The sequence below is a fragment of the Cololabis saira genome, chromosome 12 (assembly GCF_033807715.1).
Source record: "Cololabis saira isolate AMF1-May2022 chromosome 12, fColSai1.1, whole genome shotgun sequence".
Lineage (NCBI taxonomy): Eukaryota > Metazoa > Chordata > Actinopteri > Beloniformes > Belonidae > Cololabis > Cololabis saira.
Genome location: NC_084598.1, coordinates 46,186,910 through 46,208,414, shown reverse-complemented (window position 1 = coordinate 46,208,414; position 21,505 = coordinate 46,186,910). Strand labels below are relative to the sequence as shown.

The following is a 21,505-nucleotide window of genomic DNA, read 5'->3' as shown; positions in this document are numbered from 1 at the left end:
AGGAAACTGGACCATATTACACCAGGAAACTGGACCATATTACACCAGGAAACTGGACCACATTACACCAGGAAACTGGACCATATTACACCAGGAAACTGGACCATATTACACCAGGAAACTGGACCATATTACACCAGGAAACTGGACCACATTACACCAGGAAACTGGACCATATTACACCAGGAAACTGGACCACATTACACCAGGAAACTGGACCATATTACACCAGGAAACTGGACCAGGAAACTGGACCATATTACACCAGGAAACTGGACCAGGAAACTGGACCATATTACACCAGGAAACTGGACCATATTACACCAGGAAACTGGACCACATTACACCAGGAAACTGGACCACATTACACCAGGAAACTGGACCACATTACACCAGGAAACTGGACCATATTACACCAGGAAACTGGACCATATTACACCAGGAAACTGGACCAGGAAACTGGACCATATTACACCAGGAAACTGGACCATATTACACCAGGAAACTGGACCATATTACACCAGGAAACTGGACCAGGAAACTGGACCATATTACACCAGGAAACTGGACCACATTACACCAGGAAACTGGACCATATTACACCAGGAAACTGGACCACATTACACCAGGAAACTGGACCATATTACACCAGGAAACTGGACCATATTACACCAGGAAACTGGACCATATTACACCAGGAAACTGGACCAGGAAACTGGACCATATTACACCAGGAAACTGGACCACATTACACCAGGAAACTGGACCATATTACACCAGGAAACTGGACCACATTACACCAGGAAACTGGACCATATTACACCAGGAAACTGGACCATATTACACCAGGAAACTGGACCACATTACACCAGGAAACTGGACCATATTACACCAGGAAACTGGACCATATTACACCAGGAAACTGGACCATATTACACCAGGAAACTGGACCACATTACACCAGGAAACTGGACCACATTACACCAGGAAACTGGACCATATTACACCAGGAAACTGGACCATATTACACCAGGAAACTGGACCATATTACACCAGGAAACTGGACCATATTACACCAGGAAACTGGACCATATTACACCAGGAAACTGGACCATATTACACCAGGAAACTGGACCACATTACACCAGGAAACTGGACCATATTACACCAGGAAACTGGACCATATTACACCAGGAAACTGGACCATATTACACCAGGAAACTGGACCACATTACACCAGGAAACTGGACCATATTACACCAGGAAACTGGACTATATTACACCAGGAAACTGGACCATATTACACCAGGAAACTGGACCACATTACACCAGGAAACTGGACCATATTACACCAGGAAACTGGACCATATTACACCAGGAAACTGGACCATATTACACCAGGAAACTGGACCATATTACACCAGGAAACTGGACCATATTACACCAGGAAACTGGACCACATTACACCAGGAAACTGGACTATATTACACCAGGAAACTGGACCATATTACACCAGGAAACTGGACCACATTACACCAGGAAACTGGACCACATTACACCAGGAAACTGGACCATATTACACCAGGAAACTGGACCATATTACACCAGGAAACTGGACCATATTACACCAGGAAACTGGACCATATTACACCAGGAAACTGGACCATATTACACCAGGAAACTGGACCATATTACACCAGGAAACTGGACCACATTACACCAGGAAACTGGACCATATTACACCAGGAAACTGGACCATATTACACCAGGAAACTGGACCATATTACACCAGGAAACTGGACCACATTACACCAGGAAACTGGACCATATTACACCAGGAAACTGGACTATATTACACCAGGAAACTGGACCACATTACACCAGGAAACTGGACCATATTACACCAGGAAACTGGACCATATTACACCAGGAAACTGGACCATATTACACCAGGAAACTGGACCACATTACACCAGGAAACTGGACCATATTACACCAGGAAACTGGACCATATTACACCAGGAAACTGGACCAGGAAACTAGACCATATTACACCAGGAAACTGGACCATATTACACCAGGAAACTGGACCACATTACACCAGGAAACTGGACCACTTTACACCAGGAAACTGGACCATATTACACCAGGAAACTGGACCATATTACACCAGGAAACTGGACTATATTACACCAGGAAACTGGACCATATTACACCAGGAAACTGGACCATATTACACCAGGAAACTGGACCATATTACACCAGGAAACTGGACCACATTACACCAGGAAACTGGACCATATTACACCAGGAAACTGGACCAGGAAACTGGACCATATTACACCAGGAAACTGGACCAGGAAACTGGACCATATTACACCAGGAAACTGGACCATATTACACCAGGAAACTGGACCATATTACACCAGGAAACTGGACCATATTACACCAGGAAACTGGACCATATTACACCAGGAAACTGGACCATATTACACCAGGAAACTGGACCATATTACACCAGGAAACTGGACCATATTACACCAGGAAACTGGACCATATTACACCAGGAAACTGGACCATATTACACCAGGAAACTGGACCATATTACACCAGGAAACTGGACCATATTACACCAGGAAACTGGACCACATTACACCAGGAAACTGGACCATATTACACCAGGAAACTGGACCATATTACACCAGGAAACTGGACCATATTACACCAGGAAACTGGACCACATTACACCAGGAAACTGGACCATATTACACCAGGAAACTGGACTATATTACACCAGGAAACTGGACCATATTACACCAGGAAACTGGACCACATTACACCAGGAAACTGGACCATATTACACCAGGAAACTGGACCATATTACACCAGGAAACTGGACCATATTACACCAGGAAACTGGACCATATTACACCAGGAAACTGGACCATATTACACCAGGAAACTGGACCACATTACACCAGGAAACTGGACTATATTACACCAGGAAACTGGACCATATTACACCAGGAAACTGGACCACATTACACCAGGAAACTGGACCACATTACACCAGGAAACTGGACCATATTACACCAGGAAACTGGACCATATTACACCAGGAAACTGGACCATATTACACCAGGAAACTGGACCATATTACACCAGGAAACTGGACCATATTACACCAGGAAACTGGACCATATTACACCAGGAAACTGGACCACATTACACCAGGAAACTGGACCATATTACACCAGGAAACTGGACCATATTACACCAGGAAACTGGACCATATTACACCAGGAAACTGGACCACATTACACCAGGAAACTGGACCATATTACACCAGGAAACTGGACTATATTACACCAGGAAACTGGACCACATTACACCAGGAAACTGGACCATATTACACCAGGAAACTGGACCATATTACACCAGGAAACTGGACCATATTACACCAGGAAACTGGACCACATTACACAGGGAAACTGGACCATATTACACCAGGAAACTGGACCATATTACACCAGGAAACTGGACCAGGAAACTAGACCATATTACACCAGGAAACTGGACCATATTACACCAGGAAACTGGACCACATTACACCAGGAAACTGGACCACTTTACACCAGGAAACTGGACCATATTACACCAGGAAACTGGACCATATTACACCAGGAAACTGGACTATATTACACCAGGAAACTGGACCATATTACACCAGGAAACTGGACCATATTACACCAGGAAACTGGACCATATTACACCAGGAAACTGGACCACATTACACCAGGAAACTGGACCATATTACACCAGGAAACTGGACCAGGAAACTGGACCATATTACACCAGGAAACTGGACCAGGAAACTGGACCATATTACACCAGGAAACTGGACCATATTACACCAGGAAACTGGACCATATTACACCAGGAAACTGGACCATATTACACCAGGAAACTGGACCATATTACACCAGGAAACTGGACCATATTACACCAGGAAACTGGACCATATTACACCAGGAAACTGGACCACATTACACCAGGAAACTGGACCATATTACACCAGGAAACTGGACCATATTACACCAGGAAACTGGACCATATTACACCAGGAAACTGGACCACATTACACCAGGAAACTGGACCATATTACACTAGGAAACTGGACCATATTACACCAGGAAACTGGACCACATTACACCAGGAAACTGGACCGTATTACACCAGGAAACTGGACCATATTACACCAGGAAACTGGACCACATTACACCAGGAAACTGGACCACATTACACCAGGAAACTGGACCATATTACACCAGGAAACTGGACCACATTACACCAGGAATCTGGACCACATTACACCAGGAAACTGGACCATATTACACCAGGAAACTGGACCACATTACACAAGGAAACTGGACCATATTACACCAGGAAACTGGACCATATTACACCAGGAAACTGGACCATATTACACCAGGAAACTGGACCATATTACACCAGGAAACTGGACCACATTACACCAGGAAACTGGACCATATTACACCAGGAAACTGGACCACATTACACCAGGAAACTGGACCATATTACACCAGGAAACTGGACCATATTACACCAGGAAACTGGACCACATTACACCAGGAAACTGGACCACATTACACCAGGAAACTGGACCACATTACACCAGGAAACTGGACCATATTACACCAGGAAACTGGACCAGGAAACTGGACCATATTACACCAGGAAACTGGACCATATTACACCAGGAAACTGGACCACATTACACCAGGAAACTGGACCATATTACACCAGGAAACTGGACCATATTACACCAGGAAACTGGACCATATTACACCAGGAAACTGGACCACATTACACCAGGAAACTGGACCATATTACACCAGGAAACTGGACCACATTACACCAGGAAACTGGACCATATTACACCAGGAAACTGGACCAGGAAACTGGACCATATTACACCAGGAAACTGGACCAGGAAACTGGACCATATTACACCAGGAAACTGGACCATATTACACCAGGAAACTGGACCACATTACACCAGGAAACTGGACCACATTACACCAGGAAACTGGACCACATTACACCAGGAAACTGGACCATATTACACCAGGAAACTGGACCATATTACACCAGGAAACTGGACCAGGAAACTGGACCATATTACACCAGGAAACTGGACCATATTACACCAGGAAACTGGACCATATTACACCAGGAAACTGGACCAGGAAACTGGACCATATTACACCAGGAAACTGGACCACATTACACCAGGAAACTGGACCACATTACACCAGGAAACTGGACCATATTACACCAGGAAACTGGACCATATTACACCAGGAAACTGGACCATATTACACCAGGAAACTGGACCATATTACACCAGGAAACTGGACCACATTACACCAGGAAACTGGACCACATTACACCAGGAAACTGGACCATATTACACCAGGAAACTGGACCATATTACACCAGGAAACTGGACCATATTACACCAGGAAACTGGACCATATTACACCAGGAAACTGGACCATATTACACCAGGAAACTGGACCATATTACACCAGGAAACTGGACCACATTACACCAGGAAACTGGACCATATTACACCAGGAAACTGGACCATATTACACCAGGAAACTGGACCATATTACACCAGGAAACTGGACCACATTACACCAGGAAACTGGACCATATTACACCAGGAAACTGGACTATATTACACCAGGAAACTGGACCATATTACACCAGGAAACTGGACCATATTACACCAGGAAACTGGACCATATTACACCAGGAAACTGGACCATATTACACCAGGAAACTGGACCACATTACACCAGGAAACTGGACCACATTACACCAGGAAACTGGACCATATTACACCAGGAAACTGGACCACATTACACCAGGAAACTGGACCATATTACACCAGGAAACTGGACCATATTACACCAGGAAACTGGACCACATTACACCAGGAAACTGGACCATATTACACCAGGAAACTGGACCATATTACACTAGGAAACTGGACCAGGAAACTGGACCATATTACACCAGGATACTGGACAACATTACACCAGGAAACTGGACCATATTACACCAGGAAACTGGACCATATTACACTAGGAAACTGGACCAGGAAACTGGACCATATTACACCAGGAAACTGGACCATATTACACCAGGAAACTGGACCATATTACACCAGGAAACTGGACCATATTACACCAGGAAACTGGACCATATTACACCAGGAAACTGGACCATATTACACCAGGAAACTGGACCATATTACACCAGGAAACTGGACCAGGAAACTAGACCATATTACACCAGGAAACTGGACCATATTACACCAGGAAACTGGACCACATTACACCAGGAAACTGGACCACATTACACCAGGAAACTGGACCATATTACACCAGGAAACTGGACCATATTACACCAGGAAACTGGACCATATTACACCAGGAAACTGGACCATATTACACCAGGAAACTGGACCATATTACACCAGGAAACTGGACCATATTACACCAGGAAACTGGACCACATTACACCAGGAAACTGGACCATATTACACCAGGAAACTGGACCACATTACACCAGGAAACTGGACCATATTACACCAGGAAACTGGACCATATTACACCAGGAAACTGGACCACATTACACCAGGAAACTGGACCACATTACACCAGGAAACTGGACCACATTACACCAGGAAACTGGACCATATTACACCAGGAAACTGGACCAGGAAACTGGACCATATTGCACCAGGAAACTGGACCATATTACAGGAAACTGGACCATATTACACCAGGAAACTGGACCACATTACACCAGGAAACTGGACCATATTACACCAGGAAACTGGACCAGGAAACTGGACCATATTACACCAGGAAACTGGACCAGGAAACTGGACCATATTACACCAGGAAACTGGACCATATTACACCAGGAAACTGGACCATATTACACCAGGAAACTGGACCATATTACACCAGGAAACTGGACCATATTACACCAGGAAACTGGACCATATTACACCAGGAAACTGGACCATATTACACCAGGAAACTGGACCACATTACACCAGGAAACTGGACCATATTACACCAGGAAACTGGACCATATTACACCAGGAAACTGGACCATATTACACCAGGAAACTGGACCACATTACACCAGGAAACTGGACCATATTACACCAGGAAACTGGACCATATTACACCAGGAAACTGGACCATATTACACCAGGAAACTGGACCATATTACACCAGGAAACTGGACCACATTACACCAGGAAACTGGACCGTATTACACCAGGAAACTGGACCATATTACACCAGGAAACTGGACCACATTACACCAGGAAACTGGACCACATTACACCAGGAAACTGGACCATATTACACCAGGAAACTGGACCACATTACACCAGGAATCTGGACCACATTACACCAGGAAACTGGACCATATTACACCAGGAAACTGGACCACATTACACCAGGAAACTGGACCATATTACACCAGGAAACTGGACCATATTACACCAGGAAACTGGACCATATTACACCAGGAAACTGGACCATATTACACCAGGAAACTGGACCACATTACACCAGGAAACTGGACCATATTACACCAGGAAACTGGACCACATTACACCAGGAAACTGGACCATATTACACCAGGAAACTGGACCATATTACACCAGGAAACTGGACCACATTACACCAGGAAACTGGACCACATTACACCAGGAAACTGGACCACATTACACCAGGAAACTGGACCATATTACACCAGGAAACTGGACCAGGAAACTGGACCATATTACACCAGGAAACTGGACCATATTACACCAGGAAACTGGACCAGGAAACTGGACCGTATTACACCAGGAAACTGGACCATATTACACCAGGAAACTGGACCATATTACACCAGGAAACTGGACCATATTACACCAGGAAACTGGACCATATTACACCAGGAAACTGGACCATATTACACCAGGAAACTGGACCATATTACACCAGGAAACTGGACCACATTACACCAGGAAACTGGACCATATTACACCAGGAAACTGGACCACATTACACCAGGAAACTGGACCATATTTCACCAGGAAACTGGACCACATTACACCAGGAAACTGGACCATATTACACCAGGAAACTGGATCATATTACACCAGGAAACTGGACCATATTACACCAGGAAACTGGACCATATTACACCAGGAAACTGGACCACATTACACCAGGAAACTGGACCATATTACACCAGGAAACTGGACTATATTACACCAGGAAACTGGACCATATTACACCAGGAAACTGGACCACATTACACCAGGAAACTGGACCATATTACACCAGGAAACTGGACCATATTACACCAGGAAACTGGACCACATTACACCAGGAAACTGGACCACATTATACCAGGAAACTGGACCATATTACACCAGGAAACTGGACCATATTACACCAGGAAACTGGACCATATTACACCAGGAAACTGGACCATATTACACCAGGAAACTGGACCACATTACACCAGGAAACTGGACCACATTACACCAGGAAACTGGACCATATTACACCAGGAAACTGGACCATATTACACCAGGAAACTGGACCACATTACACCAGGAAACTGGACCATATTACACCAGGAAACTGGACTATATTACACCAGGAAACTGGACCATATTACACCAGGAAACTGGACCACATTACACCAGGAAACTGGACCATATTACACCAGGAAACTGGACCATATTACACCAGGAAACTGGACCACATTACACCAGGAAACTGGACCACATTATACCAGGAAACTGGACCATATTACACCAGGAAACTGGACCATATTACACCAGGAAACTGGACCATATTACACCAGGAAACTGGACCATATTACACCAGGAAACTGGACCATATTACACCAGGAAACTGGACCACATTACACCAGGAAACTGGACCATATTACACCAGGAAACTGGACCACATTACACCAGGAAACTGGACCACATTACACCAGGAAACTGGACCATATTACACCAGGAAACTGGACCATATTACACCAGGAAACTGGACCCTATTACTCCAGGAAACTGGACCATATTACACCAGGAAACTGGACCATATTACACCAGGAAACTGGACCATATTACACCAGGAAACTGGACCATATTACACCAGGAAACTGGACCATATTACACCAGGAAACTGGACCATATTACACCAGGAAACTGGACCATATTACACCAGGAAACTGGACCATATTACACCAGGAAACTGGACCATATTACACCAGGAAACTGGACCACATTACACCAGGAAACTGGACCATATTACACCAGGAAACTGGACCACATTACACCAGGAAACTGGACCACATTACACCAGGAAACTGGACCATATTACACCAGGAAACTGGACCATATTACACCAGGAAACTGGACCCTATTACTCCAGGAAACTGGACCATATTACACCAGGAAACTGGACCATATTAGACCGGTCATGAAATCACTACACTGGCTTCCAGTGAGTCAAAGGATAGAGTTTAAAATCTTACTGCTGGTCTACAAAGCACTGAATGGTCTTGGACCAAAATACATGCTGGATCTGTTAGTTCCTATGAAGCTCCCAGACCCCTGAGCTTCATCTGGATCTGTTAGTTCCTATGAAGCTCCCAGCCCCCTGAGGTTCATCTGGATCTGTTAGTTCCTATGAAGCTCCCAGACCCCTGAGGTTCATCTGGATCTGTTAGTTCCTATGAAGCTCCCAGACCCCTGAGGTTCATCTGGATCTGTTAGTTCCTATGAAGCTCCCAGACCCCTGAGGTTCATCTGGATCTGTTAGTTCCTATGAAGCTCCCAGACCCCTGAGGTTCATCTGGATCTGTTAGTTCCTATGAAGCTCCCAGACCCCTGAGGTTCATCTGGATCTGTTAGTTCCTATGAAGCTCCCAGACCCCTGAGGTTCATCTGGATCTGTTAGTTCCTATGAAGCTCCCAGACCCCTGAGCTTCATCTGGATCTGTTAGTTCCTATGAAGCTCCCAGACCCCTGAGGTTCATCTGGATCTGTTAGTTCCTATGAAGCTCCCAGACCCCTGAGGTTCATCTGGATCTGTTAGTTCCTATGAAGCTCCCAGACCCCTGAGGTTCATCTGGATCTGTTAGTTCCTATGAAGCTCCCAGACCCCTGAGGTTCATCTGGATCTGTTAGTTCCTATGAAGCTCCCAGACCCCTGAGGTTCATCTGGATCTGTTAGTTCCTATGAAGCTCCCAGACCCCTGAGATTCATCTGGATCTGGTTTGTTGTGGTTCCAGAACCAGAACCAAGCAAGGTTCAGCAGCGTTCAGTTATTCTGCTCCTCACCGGTGGAACAAACTTCCTGTAGACCTGAGGTCTGCTCCAACTGTCAGCTCCTTTAAATCAGGGTTAAAAACATTACTGTTTACTGAAGCGTACTCTTAAATTAAACTTACCTGCTGGATCTACTGCCCTTACTTTTAACAGCTTGTGCTTTTTATTATTTTACTTCTTTTCTTATTCTTACCTATTTGTTATTTACTGTCTAATTATGTCTTGCCGCTTTTAATGTCGAAGTAAAGCACTTTGAAAACCTTGTGTTGCATTGTGCTATATAAATAAACTTGCCTTGCCTTACCTCATGTACACACACACACACACACACACACACACACACACACACACACACACACACACACACACACACACACACACACACACACACACACACACACACACACACACACACACACTAGTGTTGGAGATTATCCAACATTCTGACACCTCGGAGATAAGAAGCTGAAGTGGTGAAGAGGTGTGTGTGTGTGTGTGTGTGTGTGTGTGTGTGTGTGTGTGTTCGTGTGTGTGTGTGTGTGTGTGTGTGTGTGTGTGTGTGTGTGTGTGTATGTGTGTGTTTGTGTGTGTGTGTGTGTGTGTGTGTGTGTGTGTGTGTGTGTGTGTTCGTGTGTGTGTGTGTGTGTGTGTGTGTGTGTGTGTGTGTGTGTGTGTGTTGTCATGGTTCCATCCAGCCTGAATTCTGCAGCCTTTATTGTGTTGATTGTGTATTATTATGTAAGGGATACATTATTATAAATATATGGACGACACGGAGGCGTGAAGTATATTTCTGTTAATGTCACCTGGAAGGGCATTATCTGCTTATACCACGGTCACTTACCAAAAAACATCAATATTAAATCAGTTATTCATTCTTTAATGTGTTTTCAGTGTAAATCATTCGTTTTATAACAACCACAGCTGAGCGGCTATTTAACCTCTCGTCTGCAGCCGTTGGAACCTGGTAAGTTACAAAGTTTTTTAACCACCCATAACTCCGTTTCCTTGGTAACGGGAGATATTCTAGTCCGTTTCCGTGGTAACGGGAGATATTCTAGTCCGTTTCCGTGGTAACGGGAGATATTCTAGTCCGTTTCCTTGGTAACGGGGGATATTCTAGTCCGTTTCCTTGGTAACGGGAGATATTCTAGTCTCAGCTCCGCTCCGATAGTTTCTTTTCTCTCCTCTTCTGCATCCCAGTCATCAAAATGGTTAAATTCACCAAATAAATTAAAAGAAATGACCAAATCCCTCATGTGTCCGTTCTGCGGTAGCTCTTCTTCTCTGAATCTCCGTTGCCGTGGCTACCACCTGAATCTCTGTTGCCGTGGTTACCACCTGAATCTCCGTTGCCGTGGTTACCACCTGAATCTCCGTTGCCGTGGCTACCACCTGAATCTCCGTTGCCGTGGTTACCACCCGAATCTCCGTTGCCGTGGTTACCACCTGAATCTCCGTTGCCGTGGTTACCACCTGGCAGTTGATCCAGTAATCATATTAAAGTTATCAGGAAATTTGACCCAACTTGTTTTCTAGTAGTGCAGGTTATAACCTCCACCTGCCAGCCAATCAGAATCCAGTATTCATTCAGACCGTGGTGTAAATTAATTTAGCAAATCTTACAAACTCCCCTTTAAGAGGGAATAACTCTTTATAATCACAATTACTAAAGACCAGCCCGGGAAAGGAAGAAAAATGGAAATAAGAAAGAGGAGAGACACTAATGTACTGCCAATATTATATAAGACAAAGTATATTTGTAGATAATTAAGTTCTATATTCTTATTCTATGATACATGAGTTTATATCCAACAGAGAATTAAACAGGTTTGGGAAGCGCCTGATTTTCTAGTTGCAGAGAGAAACTCAGTTGTTAAACATGCTATATTTTAGCAGTAATCTCAAAAGCAAACCTTGGTAAGAAAATAGATAAATACCTAAATAAATATTACGTATTTATTTACGTAACATTTATAACATCGGGGTATATTTGTCTGTTCTTGCTACAGTGATAAACCGGGACTGGTTTCAGTGTGAAGCTTCCTCACTAACACAGTTCAAGTTTCATTTACGTTATTTCATATTTTCCTCTTTCGGTTCCATTTTCTGAAAGTCCAAACCTCCAGAACGGTTGAAGATAATGAAAAAGATAAATGGGTGTAAAGTCTAAGTGGTAAACTCCTGCAACAACACGGGTTTGATTGATGCGCAGTTGTAAACATTTATTTAAACATTCAACAGCAAATAAAGAAGAGCATCACTTCTATTGTTAATAAATACTCTTTAAAAGCACAATTTCCAATAAATATATGTAAATAAATAGCTTTCAAATAAAAATTAATTTCAGTACAGACATTGCGGTTCCAGAATATCGAAGGTAAGACTTCATCTTTACTTGGGGTCTGAAAGAGAGGGAGACAAGGACACGTGGGGAATTAATTCATGGAAAACTGGGATAAAAAAGACCAGAAATTAGAAACTAGTGGATTTCAGTTGTGTAAACTCACTGTATTTGCCGATGGTGTTGCAGCCCAGAGAGCTCATGGATCCTATTCTGTCCATGCGCCGGCCGAAGCAGCCGGACGACCGTCGGGACGAGTCACTGCGGACGTTCTTCAGACTCTTGGCCGAGAGAAACTCTCTGATCCGAGCTTCGTCCAGTCCCGTCTGTCTCTTCTCTTCGTCCTCCTTCCTGGCCGAGAGAAACTCCCGGATCCGAGCTTCGTCCAGTCCCGTCTGCGTCTTCTCTTCATCCTCCTCGTCCTCAGAGTTCAGGACGTACGGAGAGTTGCTCTCGGGAGGAATAAAGTTCTCCTCCGAGTTCTGGTCTGAAACCGACTCCTCCAGTCGGTGAAGCAGCACCTGCAACAGAAACGTTTAATCATTAAATAATTACACCCAACTCAAACATCCACCTGCAACAGAAACGTTAAATCATTACACCCAACATATGTTCTTATGTTTTATTCTTGTTTTATTCTGTCTTGATTATATGTTTATTATGTAAAGCACCTTGGTTCATATAGGATGTAAGGTGCTAGAGAAGGTGCTATAGAAATAAAGTACATTTACATTTATATTTAGACCATCGTAAATTACCAACGGCTCTTTTGACGATGACAGAAATCCAGCCACATTTTTAACGTTATCCCCTTATAAAACAGGATCATTGACCTTCTCCTGGGCAGGATCAACCAGTCAGACTTTGTGGCCGTTCTGAAGCTTCTGAATGGGCAACAGAGCCAAAGTTTCAAAGCAACGTTTCAGAATTTAGAGACCCAAACTTAACAGGAAAACTCCCACACCTTCTTCTCACCGTACACAGGTTTTCAGGCCAACGTTCCGGTCGTAGATTCAAGGCTGTGACTGAAGCGTTGGCCTAAGGAACGAGTGTACGGTGAGAAGAAGAAGAGTTTTACAGGAGTTTTCCTCCCCCGACGCGTTTCAAAGCCACGTTTCAGAACGTCGAGACCCACCTTTAAGATGTCGACGTCGGTGTCCGACAGTCCGGTGCTGACGGGGAACGAGCTGGAGATCTGCAGGTTTAAAATCAGCAGGAATCCACAGAGGGGAACGTAGGACAGAAGCATTTCTCTGTGGAAGCTGCTCTTCCCCATGTCAGTGATGGATGATGGATGAATAGATGGATGAATAGATGGATGGATGAATAGATGGATGGCTGTTCCTTTTCAACTGGTGCTCGGTTGGGAGTTGAACCCGCAGCCTGGGCTGTTTTATACTCCAGCCGGACGATGGTGAGAATGTCAGGAATGTGACATCAGACTGTCGGCATTCCCGACACCTGATTCTGATAGCCGGCGCTGTCGGAAACTGCTCCTTATAAAGAATTGTATCTGAGATACGGAGTGGCTTCCAAACGCCACTCTGTTTCAGGAAACAGTCGACCCTCCTCTGGACGAGAGTGTTGTCACCGACTACGGGAAGTAGTAAACCGTCTGCTACGTGACGCCGTTGCTAAATCCAGAGGCTACGTGATGCTAAATCCAGAGGCTACGGGATGCTAGCAGAGAAAAGGTGGAACCGCTGGAGACACCGGAAACAGACCTGTTGTTGCTTCATCCTCAGCGTGATGGTAAACTGTTTATGGACGACCGTACAAGGTTCTTTGTTTCTAAACCTGCCCTTTTTCCAACTGTCCGTTCTTGATGTCAGACATTTCTTCAAAATGTTTAAAGAATTATGATTGCTGTCTAAGTTAAATGACACAAACACACACGACATTCAGGCTTTCTGCAAAACCGTGGTTTTAATACAACATGACAGAAACTGTACTTTATGAACAGGAAGAAGAATAAATATAAATACAGTCATTGATCACAGATCGGGGAGTTGTGGTTCTGTTACGCTGATGATCCGGTCCTGTGGAGAAAACACAAACCGGTCAGAAAACAACATAGTAGAAATTCAGATTGGACAGCCTGTATCTGACTTTCACACCTACTGTATGCAACAAGTACTAACGTCAGAGGAATCCTTTCATTTTATATCTAAATTATTATTATTATTTTTTTTTTATTATTATCCTTTATTTAACCAGGTAAGACTCATTGAGATTAAAAATCTCTTTTCCAAGAGCGACCTGGCCAAGAGGGCAGCATAAGTTACAACAGAAAACACAACAAAAAACAACAAACAGCAATCACACACTGTAGTCAGGAACACAAATTACATACAACATAAACGGGTCCATATAATTTGAAAACTTTTTGGCACCATTTGAATTAAAAACAAGCACATTGCCCGAGAGAACTAGTTTCTCGATCCTTTAAAATTGATGTAAATTCCCCCAGAGTGATCAGTTCAGGTAATCTCAGATCGTTCTGTATGTCATTCCATGACCGGGGAGCAGCGTAACTGAAGGCTTTTTTCCCAAGTTCAGTGTTGGCTCTAGGAACCAACATGCGCAGAACGTCCTGTGAGCGTAAGCTGTAAGGATTAGAGACTCTACACATGTAAGAACACAAATAAGAGGGAACCAACCCAAGAAGAGATTTATAAATGAACGCTAACCATGGAGAAAGTCTGCGGGCGGATAGAGACGGACAATTTGCAGTTGCATACAAAGTGCAGTGGTGGACAAGATTTCCACATCCTGTAATAAAACGTAGGGCACAGTGATATACAGTGTCCAGCTTTCTCAAATAAGTGACAGGTGCGTTCATAAACAGCAAGTCTCCATAATCCAGTAAAGGAACAAACGTGGTTGAAATTAAATATTTCCTAACGTGTAGGGAAAAACAATATTTGTTTCTAAAGAAGAAACCCAATTTCATCTTAAGCTTACAGACCAGCTTTTCTATATGTGGTTTAAAAGACAATAGAAAAAATAGATGCAGGTCAATGCCGAAGCATCTCAGGAAGACAGGAAGTGTGAGGAAATCATAAAGCTGAGTCTGACTCAACTTTATGTAAATAAAAGCGTCCAACGTCCTGACTTTTTCCAATCAAAGTAGACGTGGTTCTGTCCATCGGTGGATGTGAAGGGACACTTTTCTTCACGTCTGTTGTTCCAGTAGCAGAACAGAATATTAAAAATCATGTACAAGTAGGTGATGGAAGAATGTCATGTTTCCAACTCTTTGATCTGTCGTTGCTGCTTATCAGGACAGAAACAGGACTGGTTTAAATCATATCTCAGCAGGTTCAACTGAAAACATTTACATCCTCTGGTGTCCCCCAGGGATCAGTGCTTGGACTCCTCCTTTTCATCAACAGGTGCTGGTCTCAAAGCAGAGATCCAGGAATCCAGGAAATAAATATAACATTAATTATCATTGCTATGCGGACGACACCCAGCTCTGCCTGTCCACCAAAACTCAGCTCTTCAGACGTACAGACTCACAATCCTCTTGGGACTGGAATGAGCTCACTATTGCACTTTACTGTTGGTTTATGGATTGTAATGTTATCTTTTTGATTGATTGCCATGTTTTTAGTGATTGTTTTTATTGTCCTTTTGCACGGCGACCTTGAGTGTCCTGAAAAGAAGCCTATAAATATAATGTATTATGATTAGAAAGGAGAAATTAGGCTACAGGAAATTTGGAAGAACATAACTTCATTGCACATCACTAGTGTCTGTACTTCAGACTCAGGTGGTGTTTATGTATTAGATTTATTAGGTTTATTAGGTTTATTTGATCAGAATCTGACCTGCCTGATTAACTGTGTACAGAACATTTCACAGATGATTCAGCTGAATCTGTGTTTCCTCCTTGATGTTTTGAACCAACATTGTCTCTACATCAACATGTCGTTTTAATGTCTTTGTAAAGCTCTTTGAATCACCTTGTTATTGAATCGTGCTATAGAGGGAACATTCATGACGTCACAGATGGAACTTCACAGCAGGTTTAACCACTGAGTGAATAAAGACTGAGTGAATAAAGACTGAGTGAATAAAGACTGAGTGAATAAAGACTGAGTGGATAAAGACTGAGTGAATAAAGACTGAGTGAATAAAGACTGAGTGAATAAAGACTGAGTGAATAAAGACTGAGTGAATAAAGACTGAGTGAATAAAGACTGAGTGGATAAAGACTGAGTGAATAAAGACTGAGTGAATAAAGACTGAGTGGCAGCGTACATTTCAGTTTGAGCAACTGGAAAACATCTAAAATTGGTAACTGTACCAAATATTAATGTCCATGGACCACTGGTTCTTGGTAACTGTACCAAATATTAATGTCCATGGACCACTGGTTCTTGGTAACTGTACCAAATATTAATGTCCATGGACCACTGGTTCTTGGTAACTGTACCAAATATTAATGTCAATGGACCACTGGTTCTTGGTAACTGTACCAAATATTAATGTCCATGGACCACTGGTTCTTGGGGTAACTGTACCAAATATTAATGTCCATGGACCACTGGTTCTTGGGGTAACTGTACCAAATATTAATGTCCATGGACCACTGGTTCTTGTAACTGTACCAAATATTAATGTCCATGGACCACTGGTTCTTGGTAACTGTACCAAATATTAATGTCCATGGACCACTGGTTCTTGGTAACTGTACGGGTCACTGTCAAGTCCAACTGATGCTAATTTAAGCCCAGAATCGGCTGGTATTCCGTCTAACACACTAGTTTCAGACATTTTTGCTGATATTTTGCCACTCAGTGCAGTAAGGGGGTCCAGTGGGAAAGTGACGTCAATGCAAACCCTCTGTAGAAATAACCTTCCTTTACCTTGCCTTGCCTTGGCTTGGCTACTGTACCAGAACTATTCTGGGTCCCTTCACCCGTCCTGGACCTACCGTCATCAGCAGCCCAGTCCGCTGAAAGATCCGATTCTCTCAAGTCGGACCCTGAAACAGCTTCTCAGCCCCCCCTTCTTGTATCGGCTCCAGGAACGTTTGGATGTCAGGAAGTCCTGCAGAAAGCGGCTGAGCGGGTCTCGTTTGGACCCCAGACCAGACCTAGGGGGATCGTAGGAGGTCCAGGACTCTCGTTTGGTCCCCAGACCAGACCTGGGAGGATCCAGACCAGACCTGGGAGGATCGTAGGAGGTCCAGGACTCTCGTTTGGTCTCCAGACCAGACCTGGGGGGATCCAGACCAGCCCTGGGAGGATCGTAGGAGGTCAGACCAGAACTGGGAGGATTGTAGGAGGTCCAGGGCTGAGACTCTGGAGACTCTGGAAGTTCTGGTAGATGTGCAGCTCTGAACACCGGTGTGTCCTGGAGGAAGTATCCCTGCTGGTCTTCCTGGCCGTCCTGGTCCACGGTGGGGAGGAGGTTCACGGTGGTGATGTCGTCCTCTAGAAGCTGCTGTAGAGCCTGAAACGATAAACAACAAAGATTAATCTGTGGAACAGCTGAGATACACAAATTAAAATGTGGAGCAGTTATTACAATTCAAAACCTAGAAATACTAAATGATTAATACGTATAAAACAAAGGTATAATACACACAGGCATGTACCTGTGGACATGTGTGTGTGTGTGTATGTATGTATATATATACATATATATATATGTATATATATATATATATATATATATATATATATATATATATATATATATATATATATATATATATATATATATATATATATATACTGTATGGAATTATATTTATTAATGACATTGCACTAGTTTATAAAAGCTAAACATTTTTGTGAAAAGGGTCATAAGCTCAGGCTTCAGTCTTCACCTTTTGGTCCGTGGTTTTTAGTTAAAATTGTATATGTGTATATGTGTATATATATATATATATATATATATATATATATATATATATATATATATATATATATATATATATATATATATATATATATATTGTACAACTCTGATGAATTACACCTGTACTTTGGGTTTGTGGAAATTGAAAGGACCAATAAACTAAACTAAACTAAACTAAAAAAACCTAAACAGTGAAAAGAGAAGAATAATGAAATAGAGAATCCAATCATTCTCCTGAATCTGAGAACAGATGTTTAAATCTAAAAATGTTTGTGGAAAGAAAGATCTGATTATAAAGCAGACGTTTGGAAGGACAGAGGAAAAGATTTACCTGCAGGTCAGAATCAGAAACAGGTTTAGTTCCTCCGGAGTGAAGCAGCAGCAGCAGAGACAGACAGACGGACAGATTCATGTACGTCTTCATGTTCAGTTTCTTCTTTCTTCTGCAGGGATTTTCTCCTGCAGGGATGTTTCCACCGTTTCTCCCTCGATGTCTCTGCTGTTTCTCCCTCGACGTCTCTGCCGTTTCTCCCTCGACGTCTCTGCTCTGCAGCGCCGTTTCCTCCTTTATACGACCTGACTCCGTCACAGAAAACTAATGATCCGTGACTAATGTTCCCCCGGTGGGAAGAGAGGAGGAACCTGCCGGAGGTTCAGCCTGACAGAGGTTCATCCCGCTGCTACTTCCACCTGCCTGCAGTCCCCCACCCCCTTCTGGTCATCCCGCTGCTACTTCCACCTGCCTGCAGTCCCCCACCCCCCTCTGGTCATCCCGCTGCTACTTCCACCTGCCTGCAGTCCCCCACCCCCCTCTGGTCATCCCGCTGCTACTTCCACCTGCCTGCGGTCCCACCCCCCTCTGGTCATCCCGCTGCTACTTCCACCTGCCTGCAGTCCCCCACCCCCCTCTGGTCATCCCGCTGCTACTTCCACCTGCCTGCGGTCCCACCCCCCTCTGGTCATCCCACTGCTACTTCCACCTGCCTGCGGTCCCCCATCCTGGAGACAACTATGTTGGAATAGACGCTATAGAAATAAAACTAAATTGAATTGAAGTGAATTGAATGTTTAACTGCCGTGTAGATGAATTGGTTAATGAAAGCATTGCAGAATTGACTTCATTGGTTTTGTGTTGAATGAGTTTGCACTAAGATACTATTTAATTTTTCAGTAAGAAAATATTTCATTTTGAGTTTGGGAGGACAGACGGATACCGGTAATACAAATGTGAAAATGTTACAATTCTGTTGAATATCAAAACTTTACTAAAAATGTGGAAAGTTCATGTAATAAAATTTCTCTTTATTCCATTTAAAAGGCTTAAAATATGGGGAATTCATGAAATTAGATTTTCTTTATTCAATTTAAAAGGGTAAAAATGTTGATTAATTTAAAACATTTTAAAATGTTTAAGATATTTGATTCATTTAAAATGTTTAAGATGTTAACTTTTGTTTCTGTCTTTAAAGGTTTACAACCTACTGTATTAAGATGAGGAAAGGGGGATGGACTTGAAATTGAAGGAAGGAATAACTTCCTATTGTTAGCCATAAAAAAATGCATTTATCGTCACATTTATTTTGACTTTATTCCTTTACAAGCATCGTGCATTCAAGATAATAATACATTTAATTCATATTACGCTTTTCTTGGACACTCAAAGCTCTGATTATTCATTCACGACTCATTCATACTTGATGATGGTAAACTACATCTGTAGCCACGGCTAATCCGCTAAACGGCATCTCTGACCGTCACCGGAGAATTCAAACCTTCTCACACCAGCGAAGCCTCACCGGAGGTTTCTGGCCCAACGGCACAATGGCAGACGACTGGGGGGAGCAGGATTGGAACCAACAACACTTCCATCAGTGGACGACCTGCTCAACCACATGAAACACTTCTCATGTCTTCCTGCCAGATAGATAACGACTCTTAAAGTTGATAAACTCATCAGGTTCGTTAACAGGACACGTTTCCATTCCTTTACCAACATCAAATAAAAGAGCTTCTATGTCCTGGCTACAGCCCTGCAGGTCGAGGGTTTGAGTCCCGGCCTGGGACTTCTATGTCTTCTATGAGCTTCCATGTCCAGTTCATCTCACCTGGAACAGGTTTATGCCGTTACTATAGCAACAAGCATAGACAGCTTTAAAAAGCAAATAAAAGGGTTCCTTTTGGGTACAGACATAAACAATGTTTAATATATATGTTTAATATACATTTGTGATGTATAGTGTATGGAATATACAGCTCCATGTACTTGGAAACTGTGATAATTACCACTATAGTGACGTTGCTTATGTAATGATGTGGGTTAGTGGGAGTTAATGGAGTGATTTAATTGTATTTATTTATATATTCATGTATTTAAAGCATGAAGTATTATATGACGTATATATGTAAATGTACATTTATATGAATGTACTTTTAATCTTCATGGATCCCAGGAAGATTAGCTGGCATTTTTTGTGTCCACTAATGGGGATCCAAGATAAAACTAAACTAAAGAAAACATAAGACGCAGCAAGAGGCTGGAAAAGCTACTGATGGGAATAAACAGGTAACGGGAGGGACAGAGGGACAAATAAAAACACTGATTAAAAGTCTAATTAAAAACAGAGATTACAGAGAAAAGAACAAACAAAACAAAACCAGAGCTGGAGACCATGAAATGTAAGTTTAAAAGCCTTAGTCATTACTCACATCTACTCAGGATGAAACATTTCCAGAGCAGACGGTTATCAGACTGGGCTCTGAATCTGATATTATTTTTAATCTTCCTTCAACAACAAAGAATGAAATGGTCCATATCCCCCCAGATACACCC

At 43.1% G+C, this 21,505-nt stretch overlaps 2 protein-coding genes across 3 annotated transcripts; both read right to left on the bottom strand.

Annotated features, from left to right (window-relative positions):
• Positions 1-12,656: 12,656 nt before the first annotated feature.
• Positions 12,657-14,183, bottom strand: nppb (natriuretic peptide B). Its single transcript, XM_061736936.1, has 3 exons — positions 13,937-14,183; positions 12,968-13,322; positions 12,657-12,862 (listed from the first exon to the last, which is right to left on the bottom strand). The coding sequence occupies exons 1-3, from the start codon at positions 14,075-14,077 to the stop codon at positions 12,852-12,854; spliced, it is 507 nt and encodes a 168-aa protein (XP_061592920.1). The 5' UTR covers positions 14,078-14,183; the 3' UTR covers positions 12,657-12,851.
• A 539-nt stretch (positions 14,184-14,722) lies between these two features.
• Positions 14,723-19,198, bottom strand: nppal (natriuretic peptide A-like). Of its 2 annotated transcripts, XM_061736935.1 has the most exons (4): positions 19,007-19,198; positions 17,957-18,264; positions 17,744-17,905; positions 14,723-14,840 (listed from the first exon to the last, which is right to left on the bottom strand). In XM_061736935.1, exons 1-3 carry the CDS (start codon positions 19,097-19,099, stop codon positions 17,749-17,751), a joined length of 558 nt encoding a protein of 185 aa, XP_061592919.1. In that variant the 5' UTR covers positions 19,100-19,198; the 3' UTR covers positions 14,723-14,840; positions 17,744-17,748. The 2 variants fall into 2 exon arrangements, with proteins under 2 accessions (XP_061592919.1, XP_061592918.1); XM_061736934.1 differs by having other exon boundaries at positions 17,744-18,264.
• Positions 19,199-21,505: the final 2,307 nt, after the last annotated feature.

What these genes read in the sequence shown, in the direction of transcription:
- nppb (XM_061736936.1), bottom strand. Translation starts at nt 14,077, where the DNA reads ATGGGGAAGAGCAGCTTCCACAGAGAAATGCTTCTGTCCTACGTTCCC. An exon ending in CCGACGTCGACATCTTAAAG is followed by an intron (nt 13,323 to 13,936) that starts GTGGGTCTCGAC and finishes TTTCTGTTGCAG; the next exon opens with GTGCTGCTTCACCGACTGGA.
- nppal (XM_061736934.1), bottom strand. Translation starts at nt 19,099, where the DNA reads ATGAAGACGTACATGAATCTGTCCGTCTGTCTGTCTCTGCTGCTGCTG. An exon ending in TTTCTGATTCTGACCTGCAG is followed by an intron (nt 18,265 to 19,006) that starts GTAAATCTTTTC and finishes TTATCGTTTCAG; the next exon opens with GCTCTACAGCAGCTTCTAGA.